The 23,391-nt window shown below is 38.5% G+C and overlaps 5 protein-coding genes across 7 annotated transcripts in view; 2 read left to right on the plus strand and 3 right to left on the minus strand.

Moving 5' to 3' along the window:
• LOC145489067 (adenosine receptor A3-like) overlaps window positions 1-23,391 on the plus strand; it is a 252,168-nt gene that overhangs the window by 196,703 nt on the left and 32,074 nt on the right. The gene's annotated exons all lie outside the window — the stretch shown is intronic.
• Window positions 726-8,839, minus strand: LOC145489068 (serine/threonine-protein phosphatase PP1-beta-like). Of its 2 annotated transcripts, none has more exons than XM_081467971.1 (10): window positions 8,655-8,834; window positions 6,624-6,829; window positions 6,389-6,496; window positions 5,443-5,531; window positions 4,789-4,859; window positions 4,450-4,527; window positions 3,931-4,044; window positions 2,876-2,914; window positions 2,494-2,598; window positions 726-1,743 (listed from the first exon to the last, which is right to left on the minus strand). In XM_081467971.1, exons 1-10 carry the CDS (start codon window positions 8,739-8,741, stop codon window positions 1,651-1,653), a joined length of 990 nt encoding a protein of 329 aa, XP_081324097.1. In that variant the 5' UTR covers window positions 8,742-8,834; the 3' UTR covers window positions 726-1,650. The 2 variants fall into 2 exon arrangements, with proteins under 2 accessions (XP_081324097.1, XP_081324098.1); XM_081467972.1 differs by having other exon boundaries at window positions 1,656-1,743; window positions 2,565-2,598; window positions 8,655-8,839.
• Window positions 9,557-11,637, minus strand: LOC145489073 (autophagy-related protein 101-like). Its single transcript, XM_081467977.1, has one exon. The coding sequence runs from the start codon at window positions 11,635-11,637 to the stop codon at window positions 10,948-10,950; it is 690 nt and encodes a 229-aa protein (XP_081324103.1). The 3' UTR covers window positions 9,557-10,947.
• Window positions 11,629-13,961, plus strand: LOC145489076 (uncharacterized). Its single transcript, XM_081467981.1, has 3 exons — window positions 11,629-11,811; window positions 12,578-12,655; window positions 13,680-13,961. The coding sequence occupies exons 1-3, from the start codon at window positions 11,718-11,720 to the stop codon at window positions 13,754-13,756; spliced, it is 249 nt and encodes an 82-aa protein (XP_081324107.1). The 5' UTR covers window positions 11,629-11,717; the 3' UTR covers window positions 13,757-13,961.
• Window positions 15,305-22,596, minus strand: LOC145489072 (meteorin-like protein). 2 transcript variants are annotated; one of them, XM_081467976.1, is made up of 5 exons: window positions 22,497-22,596; window positions 20,314-20,593; window positions 17,706-18,076; window positions 16,989-17,045; window positions 15,305-16,233 (listed from the first exon to the last, which is right to left on the minus strand). In XM_081467976.1, the coding sequence occupies exons 2-5, from the start codon at window positions 20,427-20,429 to the stop codon at window positions 15,917-15,919; spliced, it is 861 nt and encodes a 286-aa protein (XP_081324102.1). In that variant the 5' UTR covers window positions 20,430-20,593; window positions 22,497-22,596; the 3' UTR covers window positions 15,305-15,916. The 2 variants fall into 2 exon arrangements, with proteins under 2 accessions (XP_081324102.1, XP_081324101.1); XM_081467975.1 differs by lacking the exon at window positions 22,497-22,596 and having other exon boundaries at window positions 20,314-21,342.

Below are 23,391 nucleotides of genomic sequence, written 5' to 3' on the forward strand. Positions count from 1 at the left end.
TTAGGTTGTTTACAATTTATATGGAGAAACAGGTTCGTCTCAGGTTTGTGCAAATGGTCAGCAAAAATGCTTGATTGTGAGTTGCGTTCGGATTGGCCATTTCGGATTTACCAAAAAATCCCCAATTTACCGAAAGAAACTAGGACGAGTTCGACCTGATTGTAATTCCAAGATGGCGGCGAAGAATTGCAAACGGTAAGCACATTTTCCACTCGGAGATTTCGGTTGGAAATGTTGGACTACCTTTCAAGTCTTTTGGGTAAATGATAAATAACGATGATTTCTGCGGGCAAATATCCGAGCTTATCGTCTTTTAGAGTTTGACTTTTCGACAGCATGTTCATGATTGCGCCCCTTGAAGTTGGATTACGGATTAACTTAAAGCAGGATCCCATCACCAGGAGCGTGTAACAACCCCATATTCTTGTCACGGCGTTTTCACAGATCTATTTTTAGCTTGAATTCACCGCGAATTCAGACCCCGTAGGAATCTGAGAGACCAATCACAAGCACAGACTTAATTTTCAACTGACGTCATCATTTCACTGGAAGAAGTGACGGGCTCCTGATGTGAGGTAAGCCATTTTTTTTCCTTACCGATGCGCGCTCATGTAGACCGGAACTGACCTATTTCGCCGAAAAGAAGCCTAAATATAGACCGGTCTATAAAAATGCCGTGACATGGGTTTAGTATGGGAGTTGCTCACTCGTAGTGCTGGGCTCCTATTTAAAGCTAAATAGTTCAATGTTCGCCAAATATGACGTACTTTCTTGAAGCAATGTTTACGTAAATGGGTAGTGACTGACAAAACAACATCCAAGTTTTGTTAATTGTGATTTTTTCGTTAGTGTAAAGAACAAATTGATTTGTGGTCTCAGGGCAAGCGCCTTACCCATATTTAGATTGACTAGCCTTTTGTAATTCGTATATCAAACTCGCAGAAACGAAGCCCCTTCTACGTATCTCCAAAAGTGACAGTCTTGGAACCTGCATGGCGTATGTAGCAATCTTGAAAGGCTGTCTCTCTAAAAACCACCCACCTAATTTCGCATCAAAATAATTTTACAAAATAAATAATGAATAATTTTCTCATGAAACTCTGGGGACGAGGTTCTCTAAGGATAACAAGGAACCATTCTCGTCCCAATAGCCCTTTTCGCTTCTTTAAGACGGCGAAGCCATGGCACGAGAAACGAAGGGTTTGCTAAGACCCCGCCGGCCAAGAGAAGCGAAAAGGACCATGGGTACAAGAATCGAGCGGTTCTGAGTGGCAGGCAGCAGACGAGTGACATCACAGACTAGTAGGAATTTCCTCCTCAGAATAAATTTTCACGCGCTTAATTTTCTTCGCAAATCGTCAACCACGACTCGTGAAAATAGAGGGCATTACTACGCGAGGCTAAAGTAGTCATTTATGACAACGAACAGAAAATGCAACCACACCGACTGAGTCATTTAATTTTTTTATAACTATACAGTACAAAAGTTCACTGGCTGTGGCGCACCATAATTTATATCTCCATAAATAAAATTTTAAAAAAGGAGCTTAAATAACAAAGGAAAACTGTTTCCATGAGTGTTCCTTCTGTTCGTAAATAAGCTGCACCGAACTATAAAAGTCATCCATGTAAATGCTCAAATAAAGAAAACTATTGGACTTCAATCTGATTGGACGAGCGACCTAGCCTTCCACTCTTCTTCTGGGTTGGTGTGTCTTTGATGTTAATCGTTAAACTATCCGGCTAAAATGGACAAACAAAACATATCAGTCATAATCAGTAAAATACAACGAGGTCCACTACGAAAAGTTCCTTGTTCAATTACACTACGAGTAGTCTTACTTTTGCTCAGTTCTTTGAGCGTGACCGTAAATAAAGCTCGTTTCGCGCGCTTCTTGACCCAAGGATTTCGTGCGGCCATTTTTTTTCTCTCGTGGTTTTCTTTCGCGTCACGCAGGACGGACTAAGCGAAAGCGGGACTACTCATTAGTCTATGTTCAATTGGCAGGGTTGCCACAGATCAGGAACTGGTCAGGTAAAAGAAAAACTCATCAAGGTATAAGGGGAAAGTCAGGAAATTTTATTTTGAGTCAAGGAAAAATGATATTTTGAAGAAAAGTCTGGGAAAATTGACATAATGGTATACGCTGATTTAATGCCATTGAAGGCTAGAAGAAAGATTCTGGTCGGCAACAATGTTTTTCCTTGATAAAGAAGGAAAATTTGTTGAAATGAATGGGTAGAAATGTCCGCTGTAAGGGGAGCTTAATTAGAAGCCGCTATTATATCTGACATTTTGCATTTATTTCGTCAGGAAAATTGTATCTTTATCAGGGGAAAGTAAGGGAATTTTGACAAGACTTGTTTGTGACAATCACGATCGAGTACGAGATTAATGCACTAAACAGGACGGTAAGAATTGAAAGTAAAAGAGAGTAACAGGGGAAAATTAAGTATTAGGCATAACGAAAGTGATGGAGTACAGGCAATTACCTTGAGTATGCTCAGCGAACACATCAAGTTCTTACTGACAATGAGGACACCACCAGCATTATCAAACTCACCACAGTAGTTCGGCGCACTGAACAACGTCACGAGCTGAAAATGAAACAAGTGATTCAATAAGCAGTTTAGCATTACTCTTTTTATTTTCTTGTTTATTTACTCTCTTTTTGAAATGTCTCTCAAGCGTATAAAATGTTTTAAAATTTTTCTTGTTAACCAATGTAAAATAAAGAACCATTGTATAAGCATCACACCGAAACACGGAGAGCACTGCGAGAAAGAATGCAAGTACAAAAGTAACTTGCAAACAGGCATTGCAGGTTAACTAATGTATTGTAATCAATAAACAAAGATGCGCATGTCAAGGTACCTTTCTTTTCTCAAAGAATCTGTAACCATCTTCGACAACCTGGAAAATAAATACAAATCAAAACACGTGCACTAGAGTCCTCTTTTATGTGGAAGAGATAACTGGTAAAATAATTTTTTTTAATAATATGCATGCGAATAAGCATGCATTAGAGTAACTTGTAACTTAGAAACTCTCTACGCTTGAACAAAAAACAATTGTCACTTTTGTTCGCATCTTGAAGGACTTTAATCAGTCAGGGAGAGGGTCGCAATCCGTGTTAATCTTTCCTACTATCAACTAACGTCTTTTTGAGGCTTATTGTTTTCTTGACTCAGCTATTACTGCGCCTTCTTTCTACTTGGCAATGATTCTGTGCCTGACAAAATTGATTTAAAATAGGATTTAATGTATTGCAAGACGAATTTGACAAATACATTAAGTCTCAAGAAAATTGTTCAATGAATCAAAAAAAAAAAAAAAAAAAATCCCAAAGCTCTATGAAAAACGGTAAATCGTAGATTGCTGCTGATTCTTTTACAACTATCGCTTGAATTAACAACAAAATCTCACTCGTCCAAGACAAACACTGAACTAGTGCTCACTTGTTTTGGAAAAACGGCAAGCGAGATTTTTTTCTCCTATGGGAAAAGAGAACTGTGACGCTATAGGCCCCGTCAGCGTCTACACTACGCCGGAGGATTTCGAAAACGCATCAAATGTTTTCCGTCCACACTACACCAGAGGAATTTAATAACGCAACGATCACTAGTCATTTTGGATTTGTGTTCGAGGAAAACTCGGTCAGGGAAATCACATGATTATCGTGATGGCACCGTTTTCGAACAGGTCTGTTTTCAAAACGTTTTCCGTTCACACCGAAACGAAAAGCCGGCGTTTTTAAATTCCTTCGGTTTGAAGAGCGTTTTCGAAAAGCTCCGTTTTCGTGACTGGCTAGTGTGGACGGTAGGCCTAACAGTAGAAATAAAGCTGCGTTTTCAAATTTCTCCGCGTAGTGTGGACGGGGCGTTAATCTGTCTAGAAATATGAATGAGAAAACGTTGTATGTTGCTCACCTGATGAGCACGTGCCACTAAGCTTAAATCGTGTTTCTTGAGAAATGCACGAACAACATCACCACCAAATGTCCACGATACACCTCGATCATTCTCGCCCCAGCCAGTGATATCCTGAAAATAAACAACAAATTAAAACGTTGGTAAAGTTGCCTTAAGTAACTGAATGTTTACAAGTGCTGATCATGCAGTACAACTTGAAACTATTTTGGTGTGCAATGCTTAAAAGTAAAGTGGAACCCCACCTTATGGTCACCACGTTACTACGGCCACTTTTTTTGTCCCGGCGGAACGTCCATACATTTTCTTACAAGAAAACCCCGTTAACGCGGCCACCCCGTTACTACGGCCAACGGCCACATTCTGAAATCTCAACCTGTATACTCCCTTTAATGTGACCGTAACCCAGTAACACGGCCATCCCCGCCCAGATATTATTGGCCCGTTGGTGACCGTATTAAATGGGTTCCACTGTAAGTGAATATGGAATCGACTAATTCAAACGTAGATGCACAGTACCTCATCTGGGTCAGACCAGAGTAGATCACACACTAGACCTTTGTCTGGAACATCCATGGGCCGCTCCAACGAGCGCAACTGAACAAAAACAAATTAACAAGATGAGCTGGCTCTCTACAGGCAGGGGGTAATACCGTTGAAGCTCTACATCAATTTATCAAGCATGGACAACAAAACGTTACAACTTGGAAACAAAATGTTTGCGTTATCAATTCAAACAACTGCAAGATCACAGGTAAAGCATTAAGTTTCACGAGAGATATAATGTGAATAGTTGTGCTCAACTTTAGAAGTGTAATTACTTTGATTGAAGCAAACAATGTGAAAATAGAAGCTGACCTGATCCAGGTCATGCAAATCTGGAGAAAGGCCACCATGACAGCAAAATATGGTTTTCTCCACTACTGCGGCTGAAAAAAGAGGTACCATACTAGATCATAGAATTCAAGACACGTTCTCTAGAGTAGAATCCTAAAATTAGTGCAATTTTGTATTATAAATGGCTATTGACTTGTGGTTAATGATATTTTCAGCTTTTAAAAGAGTTGGGCCGTTTCCCCTAGCTAACTTTGTATTAAGTCTACAAAGCATCTAGTGGCCCAACAAGCCATTTCCCCCCCGGGGGGTGCTCGTCAAACCTTTTAGAGGTTAAAAAGGCGGTTTTGGTATAACCTGTTATGAGGAGGCTTGTGGTAATGTTATTTATAACATCTTCATCAATCATTTCTTCAACATTATGTCAAACAGCTTGAAACTTGGCCTGACAAAGCTGAGTAATGATAATAATTATCAGTAAATAATGTGGGCTGGACCACTGCAATGTCTTCACCAGTTGTCATGACTTGCTAAACACAACAAGACATTTGAATTGATATTTCAAGGTGTTTGTGGGCAGGAGCAGGCCAGTTGAGGTAGGATGTCAAAGAGCTCTAACACTGCTTTAAAACTCTAATAACATAAAGAAAAGAAAAGAATCAATAAAAGACATTTTACCAATCGGCAGGCAGTTAAAACAATCAGTGAACGTTTTCCACAGCTTGATGTTGTACCGTCTTTTACATTCATCGTAGAAACCATAGATTCTGCAAGAAGAGAAACTAATATAAATTTGTCATTGTGAACTATTAATCATCTGGTTTATAAGAACCAAACACTGGACATTAAAACTTTTGATTTTATTAATTTACTGCCTCCTAAGGACATCAATCTCAGTATTAAAATTTTCTTCCAAAGGATCCACCGTTAGAGATCTCTTGGGGTCATAAGAGCATTATACGTACAGTGTAAAGGTGAGGTCTGCGTGAAACAATGCCAAGTAGCCTATGAGGCTGGCCATTATCTCGTGTATATACATGTAGCAGGAACTGAAAGGAACTAGAAGTATCTCAGTCCTCTGACTAAAGAGGATGCTAGTCTTTCGCACAGCACTTACTCCTAAGTTAGGGGTAAATGCTGTGTGATAACATCTAGGGTGATGTCAGTGAGAGTAAGGGATGGACCATTATTTTTCTGAGGGGGGTTTGGGCACTTTCCAAAAAAATTCCTGCACGGCAAAAACTGCTGAAAAAAAATCATGCAAGGGGAGCCATGGGGAAAAAATCAAAGTGCTTTCTACAATCCAAATCCTGTGCTTGACTTTAAAAAACATTCTTGCACAAGCTACTGCCCACAAAAAAAAACACACACACACAACCTAAAGGAGAGAAAAACTTCATGCCCCAGAAAATTGCTCAACCCTTCCCTCAAAAACAATAAAGGTCCACCCCTACATGTTCGTGATTACTCAAGCCTGGGCTGTGATGTACCTAATGTGTCTTTATTTCAATTGATAAAACAATATATCCAAAGTTACATGCCTGAATAATATACACCACATACAACGTGAGAATGACAAATTTTAAATTAGATACAATGTGTGATATTCTGAAGTCAACTTCACCTGTTAATAGATGCTGACTCGTGATTTCCTCGTAACAAGAACATGTTGGCAGGATATTTAATCTTATATGCCAATAATAGACAGATAGTTTCTAAGGACTTCTTTCCTCTAAACAGCAATGAGAAATTAAACAGAAACATTCAAAATTCACTGCAGATCCAGTTTGCTAAATATCACAAAGGTTCATCAGCAAATAACCACACTGTAAAGTACAAAAAGCCAATTTTTCCACTACCTGTCTACATAGTCTCCCATAAATAGGCAAGCAACATCAGGAGGATATCCAAGCGTGTCAAAATGTCTCAAAAGATCATCATATTGCCCATGAATATCTCCAAAAATATTCATTGGTGCACTCAACTCTAGCAACATGGCCTCCTGCATGAAAACCTCCCTTGATACTTGACATAGCAAGCGTATTGTTCCCTCAGGAAGCTGAACCTATTGAGGACGATACATAATTGAACCAATGATTAAAGAACAATAAAACAATGTTTAGGCAGTGGTTTTCCCTTGAGATGCAAGTGAAAAAATTAGCTTTGGAGTGGCATACAAACGTGAAGAAATACAAACTTAAGAAGAAAACACCATTAACTTGTGTATTCAAATTCATCCTAGTAGTACTTGACAACAACAGAAGTTTTTAAAACTGTCGAAACACGTATTTAAATCTGAGAAGCATTGACCTTTTTTAAAAATTTAAATAATAACTCTGAGAAAGATGTAAATTCATTTTTCAAAAGCTTGGGACAAAGAAAGAATTTTGAATCCCCTTGATGGGAGTCATGAACCCATGCCCTTTAGCACACTGTTCAAATGCTCTAAACAATGTGCAAGAGGGACTCGTGGAGAGGAATCAAGGACATTTACTAGGTTTATATGTGACAGGCATCCTGCCCTCTGCTAGAATCAGCAATGTCCAAAGTATCCTGTTTGGAGATGGCATAGCTACTAAGCTCTGTTAATATCATCAAGATCATATAGGACAGAGCAAAATGTCTGTATTTATTTAATGTCCACCACAACATGTCAATCAATTCAAGACAAAATGTTAATGCTTCCAGCTTATATAGCGACCAAAAATATAGCCCACTAAAGAGAGTGTCCACTTATTTAAAAGTATCTCCATAAAACACGTTTTGATTAACCCCTTGAGTGCCTATATATGACGTACTCAGTACTTCATGATTTTTGTCTCTCAGGTGCGTATAATTGACCTACTGGATTCGTCAAAATTGTGGGAGATTTAGTGAAACTCTCGGCACATGGGAAACAACCTTTACTAGCACCTGAGATTCGTAGAAGGTTTTTTTGACAGACTTCTAATTTCCCATTGCAGTGACATCATATGGATATCAAATTACATCAACCTCAGTGAAATTAACTGCACTGAAGATTCACGTTTTTGACCTTTCAGAAAATGTGTACATACACGTCCGTAGTTTATGTGCAAAAAGTTTATGGCATTTGAACGTTTTTACTTAAGATACCCACTTTCAGGGAAAATGGCAAGGCACAAGCATACACAATGGTCAGGCACTCAAGGGGTCAATATCGTTTGGATGGAGAATAGCAAGGTGAAAACGTAATAGTTATAAAAATTTGCATGTAAGCCCAAGAAAGCCTGTTGCTCAGCTGGTGGTTGTCTGGGTTTACTCTTGCTTGTGTAAACACTGGTACTAACAGAAATCCTAGAACAATTGCATGATCATATATTGATAGCTAGCTGGACCATCACATCTTTCGAGAGCCAAGGTCAGCTACTTTCGGAAATCTAGCAATTTTTATCAACAAAATATGAATAAAGTTTTGTTTATAAAAAGTGTTGTCAGTTTAAAAGCAGTTTGTTTTGATAAAGCAGGTTGAGGAATTGGCAAGACGTTTTAAGCCCTGATTTGGACCTGCACTATCTAATATAGATCACAGTTTGTGAATAAGAATGGTTCAGGCTTTCCTTTCTTCCCATACTGTACAACATTTACATTTTAATAAAGCTCTTGCCTTCCTTCAATTCAACTATCAAACATAAGGTAAGTAACTAAGCTAAGCTCATAAATTATTTGTCTACAACACGCGAAATTGCAAACTACTACCTCTTGGGTTCCGTTGAGCACAAACGAAAAGCAGTGAATTAAAAGGCGATTGTATCGAAAGGTATCATCTCAAACGTTTTGGTTCAATACTCAAAGGGTCCAATATCGGTCTCTTAGGTATTCTTTTCGTAGCCTGAGAAAAGACAAGCCTCACGTTTTGCAAACAAACGTACCTGTTTCGCCGGGGAGTTTTTGTAGTCAAGAAGCTGATTTATAGCACCGTCAACATCAAGGCCAAACCTTCTGCAGAGATCAGTCATTGTAGAGGGCTACATTGCTAGTGAAACCTATATCAGGGGTACAAAAGTTTATTTTGTAAAGCTAGTCTCAGCACGGGTGGTCGTCATATTTACTAGGCCGTGAAACTGGAGAAGGCTAACTTAGTGACGTCATAATAATGAATAGAAATTTGTAATGGACTCGCGAATCTTCTCACCGGAATAGATTCGTGTTCTTCTAAATCCCGCTGAAGGTGAACATTTTCTTAACCGAAGAGCCAGATGACGGCTTCCTATAATAAAGTACAGTATGGCTCAGTTACTGTGGTATGTTTTTTTGTAAGGTGGAAGTAAGATGAAGTTGTCAAATGTGTCAGAAACAGGGAGGAATGGATCTATGCCCTCTTCCAGATTATCTGGGAGTTTCCCAGAGACAGACGAAATCTCCTGGTCTACCATATGGGTCACCAAATGTCCTGGATGCCAGGGAAGTGTTAAAAGTACATTTTTCACACTTACCTTGGGTGATTTTTGGCATTTTGAATGGAAAATTTTGAAATAATTAATTTATTTAGGCCGGTTGAATGAGCTCCACTTTTAACACTGTTTTTTAGGGTTGGGAAGGGAAAGTTGATCATGTCCCAGAGTTTGAGTTTTGTAGGTTGGCATCTCCGTAGATCATCATACAGACATAGGAACTCAAATTACGACATGACATTGAGCCATTGACCTCTCATGACCCATCAGCTGCTTGAAAGTTTACCATTCTCATTTATAACTGTATTAGAGTTTATTACACCAGATGCAGGCTACTGCAAGTAGAAAATGAATTGTCCATTGTGTATTTGTCAAGTGGTCCTTGTACTGTTGTATATTTTAACACTCATTTGAATGTCTGTTTTGAGTGAACAATAAGAAAAAAATCCCCACCTGAAGCAACATTTCCTCTTTGAATCAGGTAGGCATGAACACATCATGAAATAGCATAAATCATAAGTAAGTAGCATTTTTATTGTTGTTGAATTATTGGCTATCCAGTCAGTACATCGATTTTTTTTTTCTTAGTATGAAGGTTAAGTATGTTTCATAAAAGCAAAATTTTCAATAAATTGAGTAATTCAACCTCTGCATGATTTATTATTAATCATTTAAAGTTTGGCTGCATGTAATGCCAACTTCAACTCAAAGTAGTTCAGTGACAGTTGGTTATCAAGTTTGTCTGGGACTCCTGATTTGAAGTTTTACTTAAACTTCATCAGACATTTTTGCAACTCTATAAAACGGTGGACAAAAGAGTTTGCGTTATAGTCTTCCAAACTTCAAAAGCAGTCTTGAGTTTTTTCACTACATGTTCATGCTAAGATGTCACCGATTGATGGAACCCTTTATGGATGGACCTGACTGATAACAAAGGAGAAAGAAAGATCTTTGTACGCAAGCCTGGCAAAGATAGGAGAGAAAGAAAAGGTCTTCAGTTTTTCTAAAGCTTGAAGTAACACCATATTATATAACAATGATATTTAATTATTACAAATCACCTATCAGTCCCCTCTGTTACATAACACACAAACCTTTGGACTGGTACAACACTTGGATGGGATCAACTCGGATCACTGATTCAAATAAGAATTTAACAACTTTCGTTTATACCTTGTTCTTGAATAGTTGCAATTCTTATACCAATTATTTAATCAGTGTCCAAGTTGATCCAGTCTGAGCCAGAAACCTCTTATGTTTAGCTTTACTGGTCTCCGAGGGCTCACCAGATATATCATGTTATGTATGTAGTATATCATAAAGAGACTTTACGCTTTATACAGATGTTTTGAGGCTGGCTAGCCAGAGGTAAGTCCTGGAACAGCCAGTGATAAGTCCTCTGATACGGTATCACATTCCAATATGAAGTACATATTTATATTAAAGAATCAGTGTTCATAATCAAGAACAAATGTATTTAAGATCATGATTTCTCCCATTGACTTAATTGAACTGGTTTGAGCAAGGGAAAAGTTGGAGTTTTGTATAATCAAATAAATATAGCTGATTGTCTCTTCGTGTGAACAACTTTTGAATAAAGCTTTATTCCATTGACGCCTAATGAACTTCAACCAATCTCAGCATGAAATTTATCCCTCTTTTAATTTATGAACAAAACAAGGTGACAGAAAATTTTACATATCATTTTCCATGGTAACAACTTTCAAACCAGTGATTTTTTTTTAAGGGGGGGGGGGGGGTGATGGGTATCTCAATAGGAAAATGTGTCTAGTAAAAGTCTCTTCATTGTTGTTCCAACTGACTGTGACGGTTGATCGGAAGCCTGGTAACTAAATTTATGGAGATAAGGTTGAACGTCTTTGAAACTCACGTCAAAAACATTAGCAACGTCTGATTGGTTTGGCATTTTAGGCACGTATTCCGGCCTGTTCATGACTCCAGCAATACAGATTATTTTTTCAGCAAGAGCTTCACCAACTTTTTCTCGGCAAATCTGCCTTTCGTGTTCGTTAGCAAGGGTGACGACATTTAATTTCACCGTCCAAATTTCCCAAGGGATATTTTCCATTCCAAACGGCCAACGCGCTTTCTTTTTCTGATAAAATTCCAGAGATATCTGCCCGCTCCTCAGACCTTCGGGACTCTTAAGGGACTCTCTAAATTCCGCAACTTGTCGTTTCAAGGCACGGTGTAAATCATCCGAATCTACGCGAACGTAGGTAGAATCTACAAAATCACAATCCACATCCACCATTCCTACGGTTCCAATGCTATAAGATCCTTCTCTTTTGTAGCTAAACTTGCCAGACGTTCTATGAAGCAAAATCGAGTGGAATATACTCAAGATTACTTCTTCGATCTGTCTTCCTTCGACAGACATTTCAAACACTTGCGATCGGGCATTCATGATTGTTTTTTTCTCCACCGATAAGACTGTCATTCCCAGTCTTTGCTCCTTCTTTCTGTCAATGAGAAAGAACGAGACCCTGGGAACTACTTTGCCTGTTGGGCGAATTCAACATGGCGGGCATGTGGAGGAGATCAGTTGACTGGTTCAGATATGCTTGGGGAAGGGAGCCTGTGGTATTCATGTCATGTGTGTTTGGATTCTCAGGTAATATGCTAACTATGGATTGCTTTTACTCAATCTAAATGAGTGGATATGCAGGTTTAAATCTGTTTAGCTGTACTGAACAAATTGTATACAAATACGCAATCAGAATTCAGAAGTCCTCCATCTATGATCGACGAAGTTTTGCCTTTTAACGCGATATTTACGATCACAAGATTTGAATTTTCAATTCAATTAACAAAAGATGTTTTAGTTAAGAACAACAACAACAACAACAACAACAACAACATAACTGAAGAAAAAGAGATGTTGCGTATTCCAAACATTACTGTAGCACTTGCGATATTGATTCGCTGTTTAAACGGTTATACAGTTGAGAGTTTTTATACTAATTTTTAGATTGTATTGCCCCAGAAATATTTATACCCTCCCATGGAAAGTATTTTAGCTGGAGACTCTTCCCCCTCCCCCCTTCCCCTAATAATAATAATAATAATAATAATCGAATATTTCCTCAGGATAACTCTTCAGTACAAAGTACTGTTATCAACGGGGTCCTTCCCTGTGCTGTATTTTCCAGTTTAGCATTATACTTCCCTCAAAAATTTTGGCATTCAAGACTTCTCTTCTCCTAGGAATTCCCAGTTGCCGTCCAGGCTTGGTATAGATATTTTCTGGATTGGCACTCTCACAAGGCAATTTTTACGAGTCACACAGCAGAGTTGATAGACGAAAACGATAATTCCATGATGGAACAGTGATAGAAAACGCTGATTGAGTGTCTTGTCCTTAATTTCTTCTCCTGTAGGTCCTTTGATAGCATTGCTCAGTCCCTGGACAAAGGATACCATTGAAACAATGAGGTCAATACCCCGTGTCTACCCATGTAAGTTAGAAATTTATACACTGAGCTTTCTGCTTCTTTTTGAAAGTGAGCAGGTTAGAGATGAAGCTCTTGTTGTACTGTAGATGACTACAAATTAGACAGAAAATTCAGTGAGGTTGAAATTATGGGTACTTTAATGTGACAAGAATTCTTCATCAATCCTTTCTGTTTAAAGAACAAGTTCTCTAACTATTATGTCTCTGCCATTATTTTTAAAAACTGTCACTGATGAGCTGGCAAGCAAAGTGAGCCAACCAGGAATGAGAAATCATCTGGTTTGTTAAGACAAGTGTGTAATCCACGTGCTTGAAAAATACGGAACTCGCTCAGGGTTTTTGATGAGATAAAAAACATTACAAAAAAAGATTCAGAGGTCCTCACAAACAGCTCTCCTACCTGAAGTAAGCATCAGCTGCCAGCCATGGTTCAACACCAGACAGGACTCCTTCAAAAATACTTCCTCCTACAGAAGGAAGACAATTCACTGCTTTTTCCTGTTCATGCACAGAGAACGCAAGTAATTTAATCTTATCAGAACACTGCATTCACAGGCGAGTGCTGTACTCAGGAAACACTGGTATCCAGGCAGGTGCTCATTTTTTTTACAATGTATGCCAGGCCCTTGCCAGCTCATTTAGCTTTCCACCTTGTCTCCTACCTTCATTTATAGTACGGCAGCGCATTAGACCCTGGTCGCAGGCTACTGTGTTCAGAGAGAGAGTAAGGGTTTTCCAGGCATTCAGTTAGCTGTGGCAATCATCATCATCTGTCCTTGTTGCACCATGGGATGCATAAGGCCTTTAGCCGGGGCTGAACAAAAAAGACAGAGAGGCTTGGTGCAAAGAGCCTTCCTGCACTGCACTTTTTCTCTATTTTTTTGTGCTTCATTTTTCGCACTGCACCCAAACTAAATGAATGCTTGGAAGAGGTTAAATGAGAGTTAACTGGAAACCAAAATTTTTATGGTAAGAAATAGGGAGAGGTTTTTTATCGTGATGTTGATCTGGGTGTTATTTTTTTGCAGATCCACAACTGGAGGGGAAAAATATGACTTTTTATGATACTCATGGAGAGTTGAAGGATGTAAAATTTATTTTCTGAGGAACAAGACATTCCAAGTGAAAAACCCTTTGTATGGATTACTTGAAGATTGATTAGTTCGTTTTATGTGTGAGACTTCTCTCATTGCTGAGATAGAAGGAAACTTACTTTGTTTCTTGTTAAGTTGAATGTAGTTTTCAAGGTGAACATACAGTATGTATTGTGCATCATCATCACTTCAAATAAAGGTTGTCTTCTTGTACAATGGTGGAATACACTTTTCTTGTAGTGCTACCGACAAGTTGTTGAAAAACAACCAACAAGGTATTAATTAATGTAATTGAGGTAGTTATATTACACCGCAGTGACTTCAACCGGGGTTTCGTCAAACTTTTCTACCAATCACAGCATGATTTTAGACCACAAGAATTTATTTTTTATCTCACAATTCATGTTTTGGCAGCGTAAATGTCAGCCGTTGGAACACAAATTTTGATTGGCCTAAAATTTCATTGACTTGAACAGTACAACAAACAAGCGACAAAAATAATTTGAATTCATTGCAAACACTGTTACTGAACACTCATCATGCATGCATGCACTTTTTTTTTTTTTTTTTTTTAGTGGCTGAGTTAATTTTAGAGTTATTCTGTTGTTGGTGTCAGAATAATGTCTACCTCAAAGTGGCTGCCATTTTGTTAACTGCACACTGCCAGGCTACTCACGATCTACAACAGAATAGATAGTGAGGAGCATAACCAATAAGGGAATAGCATTCGTGATAGAACGCTAGTAAACGTATGTTGCTATGCTACACTATTATAACCATTTTTTATTAGCTAATGATCCTCCCTGGCACACATGAATTACGCTCCATAAACAAGGTGTGTAACCATGAGATTGACCTCTCCTGTAGTTCAGTGGTCTCCTAGACTCAAGATGGACCCCCTGTGTTGTGTTTTTTTGCAAGACAGTGTTATTAGGGTGAGGATGGACTAACATGACTAACAAATTGGAGTTGGCACAAACATTGGTAAATCCTACAGATAACTTTGGGCAGGAATAGAGAGAAAAAGTAGAAATATAATGTCCCTCATGTGGCATGGTTATTCACTGACCTAACATGACAAAAGACTGAAATGTAATTTAGGGATGCCAAACCACTCCCTACTCCCCTCAGTCGTTTAGGCACTTGGGTAAAGTACCTTACAAAAAAAAAACATTTCGCATAGAAGTCTGATTTTAATCAAACACGTATTGAGTATATTAATTTTCCATACATATGCTTCCATAAGAGGGCCTAGTTTCATTACATTTCAAGTCTGACTTGGCTTTTGTACAATATTTACATCTATAAATAACGTATACTTTTTACCTTTAAATTAATTAGATCGTTCGATTTATAGACATTCTTAAATTTCATACTACTTTTATGTCCTGTTACATTTAAAACAAGAGGGCGTTATATATCCATTTAGACAAAATGCCTTTGGAATTAAGGCTTTTAAAATCAAATGGGGATGAGTTTTTTGGGTTTTTGCAACCAGTTAGAATATATCATGTCGGTCGGCTTTCCTGAAATTGTCAATTGTAAAGGGACGACATTCTCGATCTATTCCCCAATTTTTTTGGGTTCGTCTGGTAACGTTCTATACTCGTTGAATAAATCGTTAACAATTGAAACATTTCATATCTATAGCAGCTGGAAGAAGACTTCTCGCAAGCTTTTACGTTTTTGTATATTTGCGCACTGGAAGTATTTGCATTCAACTCAGCTCGAGCTTTTTAGTTGTTGTTGTTTTCTGCATTGAAATATTTTTGAAATTTCACTTCAGCTAAAATGTCGCAATGCAAGTGTATCCTTTGTACTTACTAAGAGACCCATCAACACTGTTTTGCTTTAGCGAAAAAAAATCAGGTGCGTTTCGCGTGGATCTTTGGTTATATAATTTTGGTTTAAAGGCTAGACCTACTCGGAGCGAGTGTTTTTTTTTTCAATATACTTCGCCGAAAGACAACCTGACGACTTTCCGATATTTAGTGGTCCTGTTGTCATTTCAGCATCTCGTTTCCACGTATTTTGTGTTACTAAGCAACAAAACTGCAGGTTTATTCGTGATCAACTCCCGTAGAATAGGTTCCCTCCAAGGAAAAAGGTCAGTCGTACACTGTTTGTACTGTGGACAGCAGCTAAGACTCTAAGTGAATCTTCAACGCTGTTTAAAACTGGACCACACTGCAAAGATGCAAAATGTCTTCCTTCAGAACTTTCAACCAAGCCGTCTCTTTAATATGACACTGCAGCACCGGACCTCTTCCACTTTTAAGATTTCCCGTCAGTAAGTAAAGCCGATCTTCCGTTTCTTTCCAGTGGCAGCCGCTTGGAACATTGATAGAAGCGGTGTATTCATTATCCGTTTCACTGCTTTTTACGAAAATATAGTTCTCTTGTCGGATAACTTCCGTGGCTATGACATTAGCTTGCTCACTTTGGCCATCTCCGACAGGGAAGAGTGTCTTGATGTATCCACGGACAACTAGAAGAGAGGAAAGGGAATTGATAAAATAAGACTTCTTAGATCATGTCCCCAATTAGTTTTTTTAAGCTAAATACTATTGTCACTTTCGAATAAAGTCTCATTCATTCATTCATTCATCCTAAGGGGAGAAAATCAAGCTTCAAGCTTTCAAATTAACTTACACTTAAAGCCGAGGGAGATAAGCCGACACTTGTTTCTGTTTTGACAAATGAAACAGTTTACTTCAAAGTTACATTAGTCTCCGCACAACCTACAGTCTTTTAATTCTTTCCAACGAAAGCTACTCTGTTCTCAGCCCAAAGACTCTATATATTGACTTGGGTTCGTCGATATCCCAATAAGCAAAAGTATTAACCGCAGGGGTTTTAATTTGAAAAGAGCCCGACCGCAAGGCCGCTTTCTCGTGCACGAAGAAAAATAACTCGTAAAAAGAAATAACAGACTAGTAACAAAACCAAAGCTCCAAACGTCCGAGCTGAGCATGCAAACACCGAGGAGAATGGGGTAAAGGAAAAAATTTGCGCTCCTCTCCATTCTCCCACCGAATCGGTTGAGGCTCGCGAGCATCTGGGTCCAGCCTGCCCCGAAAAATTAAAATGTACAAACCTGGCGCAGAGTATAAGGACGCTATATGTATTATTTTCTAGCCAAACAGAGCAAAGTTTCCTGTTCTGAACAAATTACGAGCTAAGCCAAAACCCAGTGAAAATTGTGAGCAAGCAAATTACGATTTATTTAAGAACAATACTTACCAAAGTTGCCTTTGCAGAGAGATTTGAGTAGCACTGAGTATTTACAAGGCCTGCATGCTAGAAATGACCAAACAAACATCCTCTGATTAGAAACCCCAGCACAAATGTTACACAAATGTAAATACTGCGCGTGTTACCGCTGATTACAACTTTGCAATTTTATAGTGCGACTTAGTGCCGTAACTGCGTCCACTAATGTATGGAAACAAACGCATACTGCAGAGAAGAAGAGACGAATACAGCGAATTTTGTGTTGAACCTGATTGGCTCGTTGATCTAGAAGTGGTTGGAATTCTTTTGTTCCATTTCGCGGTTTAAGTTGTCCCAGGTTAGAAATCGCATCGTGGAAAAAAAAAAAAAAAGAAAAGAAAAAAGAAAAGAAATTACCGTAATAAGGGGAACAGGTGAAAGTTGGAGAGTCATTAAGTTCATAGTTCAGTGTAACCAGGGAGCTGAGCCGGTGTCTTCCCGAGGGGGGCTCCCTTGGGCTTCTCTTCTCTTTTCTGGAAAGTTATTTATAACTGCGCTCCCTAAACTTAGTGCCGGTCAAGTCTCCTTCACAGACACGGTCCTGTCACTTAGTCACGTTACGTTTTACTTAGAATGGGTTGTACGGCAATTCATACAAGGCTGCAAAACGTGTGCAGAGGCTGTCTGCAACTTGTCAGTGCAAAAATAGACACGGTGTTTACTTTCATTTCACCTTATTTCTCTTACCTTTTCGTCTTTCATTTCTTGGCCTCTTTCTTCCATTTACAAGCACCGTGTAATTTAATTGGGTCATTTTTTGGTCTTCCTGCGTTTCCAAGTACAGCACCAGACTCTGCCCTGCTTTGCTCTTTACACAAACTGCATTTCTTGACACATTTTCAGTCGCTCCTGTCAGCAATGTCAAGCTCTGTAGATGTTCCTGGTAAATCCTGACGCCAGGATGTCGGGCAGTAAAGCACAGTTTATAATCGGCGTGCACATCACGTGGGCTGAACGTGACTCGCAGGCCGCCAAATGGTTCAGCCCAGTGAAGCTCTCCCAGGTGACACTTTGTTTCTATACTCACAACAGAGGGCTTTTCCTGACGGGGGAGACCGCTAAAGGAGATAACAAAACGTAATGTTCAAAACAGAATTGGCCATAGAACTCAACCAAAGTTTTCCCAACCGCCGACTTACGGTACCCTGCATAGTAGACTGTTTCGCTAGAGCGCACGCGCACGACGGGGCAAAATATGGACTAATTAAGCTGCGAGGAGAATGGGTAGGACTTCCGTCTTCCCCAGTTTCCTTGCGGTCGGTTTTACTACCACACAAGAAACATTGCAAGCCATGAAAGCTAGTCTCATTCTGACAGCCACGTGTTTTCTCGTTGCAATATATTTTGTTTCTATTGGAAGCTTGTTCAAGGACTCAAACTGAAATTCCCCGGGAAAGTCTAATTGAGGCATTTTAAACATTTATTTCCAAACACTATGATGTAATTAATAAACCACAGCAATGCAAACTATGAATGATTTTTTTTTATTTCAGAGTTAGCTATAATTAGTTGAAAGACCTCTCCACCGCAATCGTTTTATACCTGTCAAACAGATGGATAAATATTGGACTGAATTCTCTTTCGTTCAAGTGACTTTCGTTTCGGTCCACTAATGACGAAAAAAGACATCATGGTTTGCATGTGGACCAATCGATGAAAAGTCACCGAAAAGTTTTTATTTTTCAAGCAGAGAGAAAAACTGATTCACGGTCGCCATTATGCGAACGGTCCTACGTTATTATTTCACAGATAAACAAATCAATACTGTTTTCTGGCGCTAAAAGACGTTATTTAACGGAAACATCAGATGGCAAAGTAACGAACGAGTGCATGGCACTTCAAGAATTTCTTTTGATAAAGAAACGAGCTATATATAAAAAAAAATACGAACAGGTTTTAAACTATAGTTTCAATTGCCATTACGATATTGTAAAAATTTGTCAAATATTAAACAGTCAAGTAGAAATAGTTCTTCCTGTTTGATTTTAAAACAACAACAGAAAAACTATATATCATAAAAGGTACTTAACATTTTGTCCCTGCAAAGTTCTTACATTCGTTATTTTTTGCCTCAGTTAATGATATAGGATATCAGGCGCGATCTTTCTACTACTAATGTGTTAGGCTTTATTGACTAACCTAACTATCCCCTGAAGTGAAACATTTCGAATACTTCCTATTCTTTTTCTATTAAACGATGTTCTTCACCGACTCTTGGATTCAATTGTTGGGTCCTTTTGAACTACACTAGTTTGATTAGCTTCGAGAAAAAAGTTCTTAAATTATTTATGTGAGAACGAGCATGCATGCAAGCACTTCACTTAAACATTTTAAGATATTGGACCGGAAGGGTTGTACGTTTCTTAGCTGGCGGTTATATTTTGATTGCACTAACTTGTGTAGTGTCTAAATAAGGAAAACTGACAGAGCTTCATTGACAACGGTTTCTTCTTGTTGTTTGTGAACATGTGTTTTCCACGTTCTGTGGTTTATGGAAAAACAATAAAAAGAAGCGAGGAGGACAATAGTGAAGCCCTGGGAAGCAAAACGTAAAATCTGCCCTAGCAATTCCTTTTGTTAGCGCAAAGCGAACAATAGTTATTTCGACACAAAAGAGAAGCACGTGCCATAACAGAAAGCTAACACTCGGGGAAAAAAGAGAAAATAACACGCGTTTGTAATATACTGCGAACGTTATCGTGGCATTATTTCAAAAGAAAAGGCCTCCGGTTGGAAAGATGTAGTATTGAAAAAGATACGGCTTCGGATTGAAACGTTGAGAACTACGTTTGGCAAACTTGTCAACTCAAAAATTCGTCGCAAATTTTTCAAATTCTACTGAAATCACTCGTGTGTGGTACACGACTTACATGCGTGGAACAGTTTGCCTCCAAGATGGAATTTACTAAGTTAAATGTAGCTTGTTCCTCTTCTAGGAACCATAAAGAACTAATGGTTGTTTCTTCCGTTCACTCTGTAAACAGCAATTTATACTGATCGAAGTTGTCATAACAAAGCCACTTAACATCTGTATTTTTTCGTGAAGTCTGTAATAATTGTGCCGTGGACATATCTAGGGCCTGGCAGAGAATCACACTACATAAGAGTTTGTCAGTTCGTGTGTTTTCAAATTTCCGATAGCCTCAACTGCGTGAAGGATGTGAAACCACAGTTGCACACGTAGTTTCCTGACGCAGTTGTTTGTGACACGCGCTAAATTAAAATTTTCAGCATTAATTAGTGACTGATGGTTGCTGTTCTCAATAAACTGTTAAAAGTGAACTGTTTTTCTCACCTTCCTCTCCAGATACAGTCCTCTGCTAAGCTAGTTGAACAAACGAAGATATGAGGGAGCAAGACAGTCCAAAACAACAGAGCACGGAGTATTTTGAGATCCGCAGTGTACTCCATCGCTATGAGGCAATGTTGGCGGCTTGTCGTTAATGAAGTGAACTGGAAACACTGATGTTAATTTGCTCTTCTAATGGCACGAGGCACAAGTATTTCGATAACCACAGTTGTGATAAACGGTCCAATGGTAGAGCGGTGCTTTCCCTCCTGGGAGGCCGATAATGCTGTTATTATGAAAGAAAACAAAACAACTCATTCAAGTACCTGAGGTCCTTGCGACTTGGGCGGGATTTGCATATCAATTGGAGCTTTTACGAGAGCGGATTTGTTGTGTAAAGTTGCTATGATGCAATAAAGAAGAATAGAGACAGCTTGTCACTCGCATGGCCTTTGGATGGAAAAACGTTGCGAGGCAGCTCGCTTTTGTGAATAGACCCTGAATACATTTGACACAGGCGGTTTGTCGCGTGCCGTTCCCTTTACCTCTCGTACTCGGCCAAATGAAACCCTGATCAAATACTGAACATTTAAATATTCAGACATTGAACGGCTTAAAGATCCTGTACTGAAAAGGCCATCCACTTTAAATTGCAGTTCAAAAATAACAATAATTCGGGACAAATTTGATTAAATTTTCATGTATCGTTGTCAGTTTGTTTCCGGCGCTAGAGCTTAAAATCATGAACTTTTGTTCCAGTGAAAACGCCGCCTGTTCAAGTCATTTTAATTTGAAACGAAGTTCTGAATTGCCCTTTATCATTTCTGCATTCGGTTACTGAGGCAAAACGGGTAGTCTCACAAAAATATGTTTTCATTACATGTGGTTAAATGGCTCTGTCTTCGCAAGACAAACAAGGAAGACTAAAACCGCACAGTACCTCATATTGCCTTCCACTTTACCAGTATTTCATGACAAACGTAGTTTTAAAAATCAAACCTTCTTCGCCACTAAAGTAAGTTTTTTTTGTCCTAAAAGATAAGCTAATTTCTTTGAAGTGTAAAATCCCGGAATTGCGATTTTTCTATTTACAGTTTGCCTTGACAAGTAGTTTCAAATCAAAGTTTAATAAATTTTACTGGAGATGTTTACATACGGAAAACAACATCATTTACCTAAAGCAAAGAGCATTTTAAAATATTCATATTACTATCAATGATAACTTGCTGAATGTCTAAAAAGATGAAAAAGTCAACTTTTTACCTGCTAAAAACGCTGCACCCGAAAAAGAAAAAAAAAAAACGATTTAACACGGGGAGAGAGAACTTTCGTTATTTTTGTTTTCGCCGCAAACGAAAGCGCGTTACTGACCAATGCTAGTCAGTTTGAATATCAAATTGTCCTTCGTCGTATTCAATAAATTAACAGCCTCGCAAACATCATATAATGATTAGGCGCCCATTAAAATGAGAAATTTTGAAACTTGAATTTTGAAAACAATTCAGCAATTAGGAATACCTAGTATTTTTAAAACTCGCACAAGGAAAATAGGCGTGGTTTCTGCTTATGATCCTCAATTGATACTGAATTCAAGAACAGAAAAAGTTCCAAGTTGTGTGCGTTTTTCTTGTTTCACCCTTGACTATACAATTTTATTTGTGCTTTACAGAGAGAAGCTGAAGCGTAATACACTTTGTCAAATTGGGATTTATTTATTACCTTCTTACAGCTCTGAATCTAAATCTTAAAAAAAACGGATCTTCTCTTCAAAGCAATGTGTATGATAAAGTATCTGTCCTTATTGAGAATATGTGGAAAAAATAACTTGCAATTAATAGAACTGTTTTCAATCCAGAAATAGTAAGAGAAATCATTCAAATTTATATTTCCTCACTGTGGGATAATTGCAAGGCCGGAAGAGGAAGAAATTTCAAAAATATACACCATCATGAATTATAAACTGAATGTTTTTAAGAAACAACCTTGATACAGACTGCTGCTGACTTCAGTGAATCAGGCCTTTGCGATGAAAGCCAAGAAAACAACCTCAACGCTCCAAAGCGCAATATAGCCATGCAAGCGCTTTCAACGGTCAGCTTGATTTCAAATTTAACAGTTTAACAATCAACGTTTACCCTGATTTAGGACAAAATGCCTCATCACAAATGAAGCAGCCTACATTTGCTTACCTTTTGAAGGGAAGATGGTTTTCGCCCGCTTGTACCTGTTCAAGAAATGTTATATTATTCAAAAATGAAGCCGTTCGAATGAAAGCCCTGTTAACTAACATAGAACAGGGGCACCCAACGACCGTTTTCTCTCTAATGCTGTTAGATGCTGTTTTAGGCTATCTGGAGTACTTTTAAAGCTCTGTAGGTTAATTTTAGGTTGCACTAAAAAAATTTTATCTGTTCGGATATTCTAGGGGAACTTGAGTATTCTCGAATTTATTAGGGCTTTTTTGTCCATTTCCCGAAAACCTTAGGTCTTATCGCCTTTCCGAAAATGATAGCTGACCTTTTTTCGGTACTCAAAACGACATTTTCAACAGTCCGAAAACAACAGACATTAAATTTCTCATATCACGAAAGTTCGAGGTGCCAATTCTCTCAAGAAAATCAGAGGGGATTAAAGGCCTTCCGAACAGATAATTTACCGACACGATCCGTTGGGTGCCCCTGATAGAACTCGATATCAGGTACTCTAGTGTTCTTTCACACATGCTATTTTTAATATCCGCCTGACGTAACACGTGTAGAACATCTGCCAGTCTATAGCAACATGTTGTTTTGAATATTTATGAAGAACAGTTCGCAACTGATTACTGATATTGCCACGTGTTAGGTCCCCTAGCGAGCTTTTACCGAGATTTTCGTTCGTTCATAATTTACGCTAACTGAACTAGTTGCAGTCGAGAGGTTTTTAAGTTAGTTTTTTTGAGTTGAATCGCGCAACACAAAAACAAAAGAGTTGATCGCTTGAATTGAAGTGAAGATTTGTGATTTGTTTTCAGGCTTGAGCTTTGTACAAGTGTAGAGATGTTATTGTTTTGTCTAAACTTGCCGCAAAATTGATATTTTTATT

Source organism: Orbicella franksi, chromosome 6 (assembly GCF_964199315.1).
Source record: "Orbicella franksi chromosome 6, jaOrbFran1.1, whole genome shotgun sequence".
NCBI classification, from domain to species: Eukaryota; Metazoa; Cnidaria; class Anthozoa; order Scleractinia; family Merulinidae; genus Orbicella; species Orbicella franksi.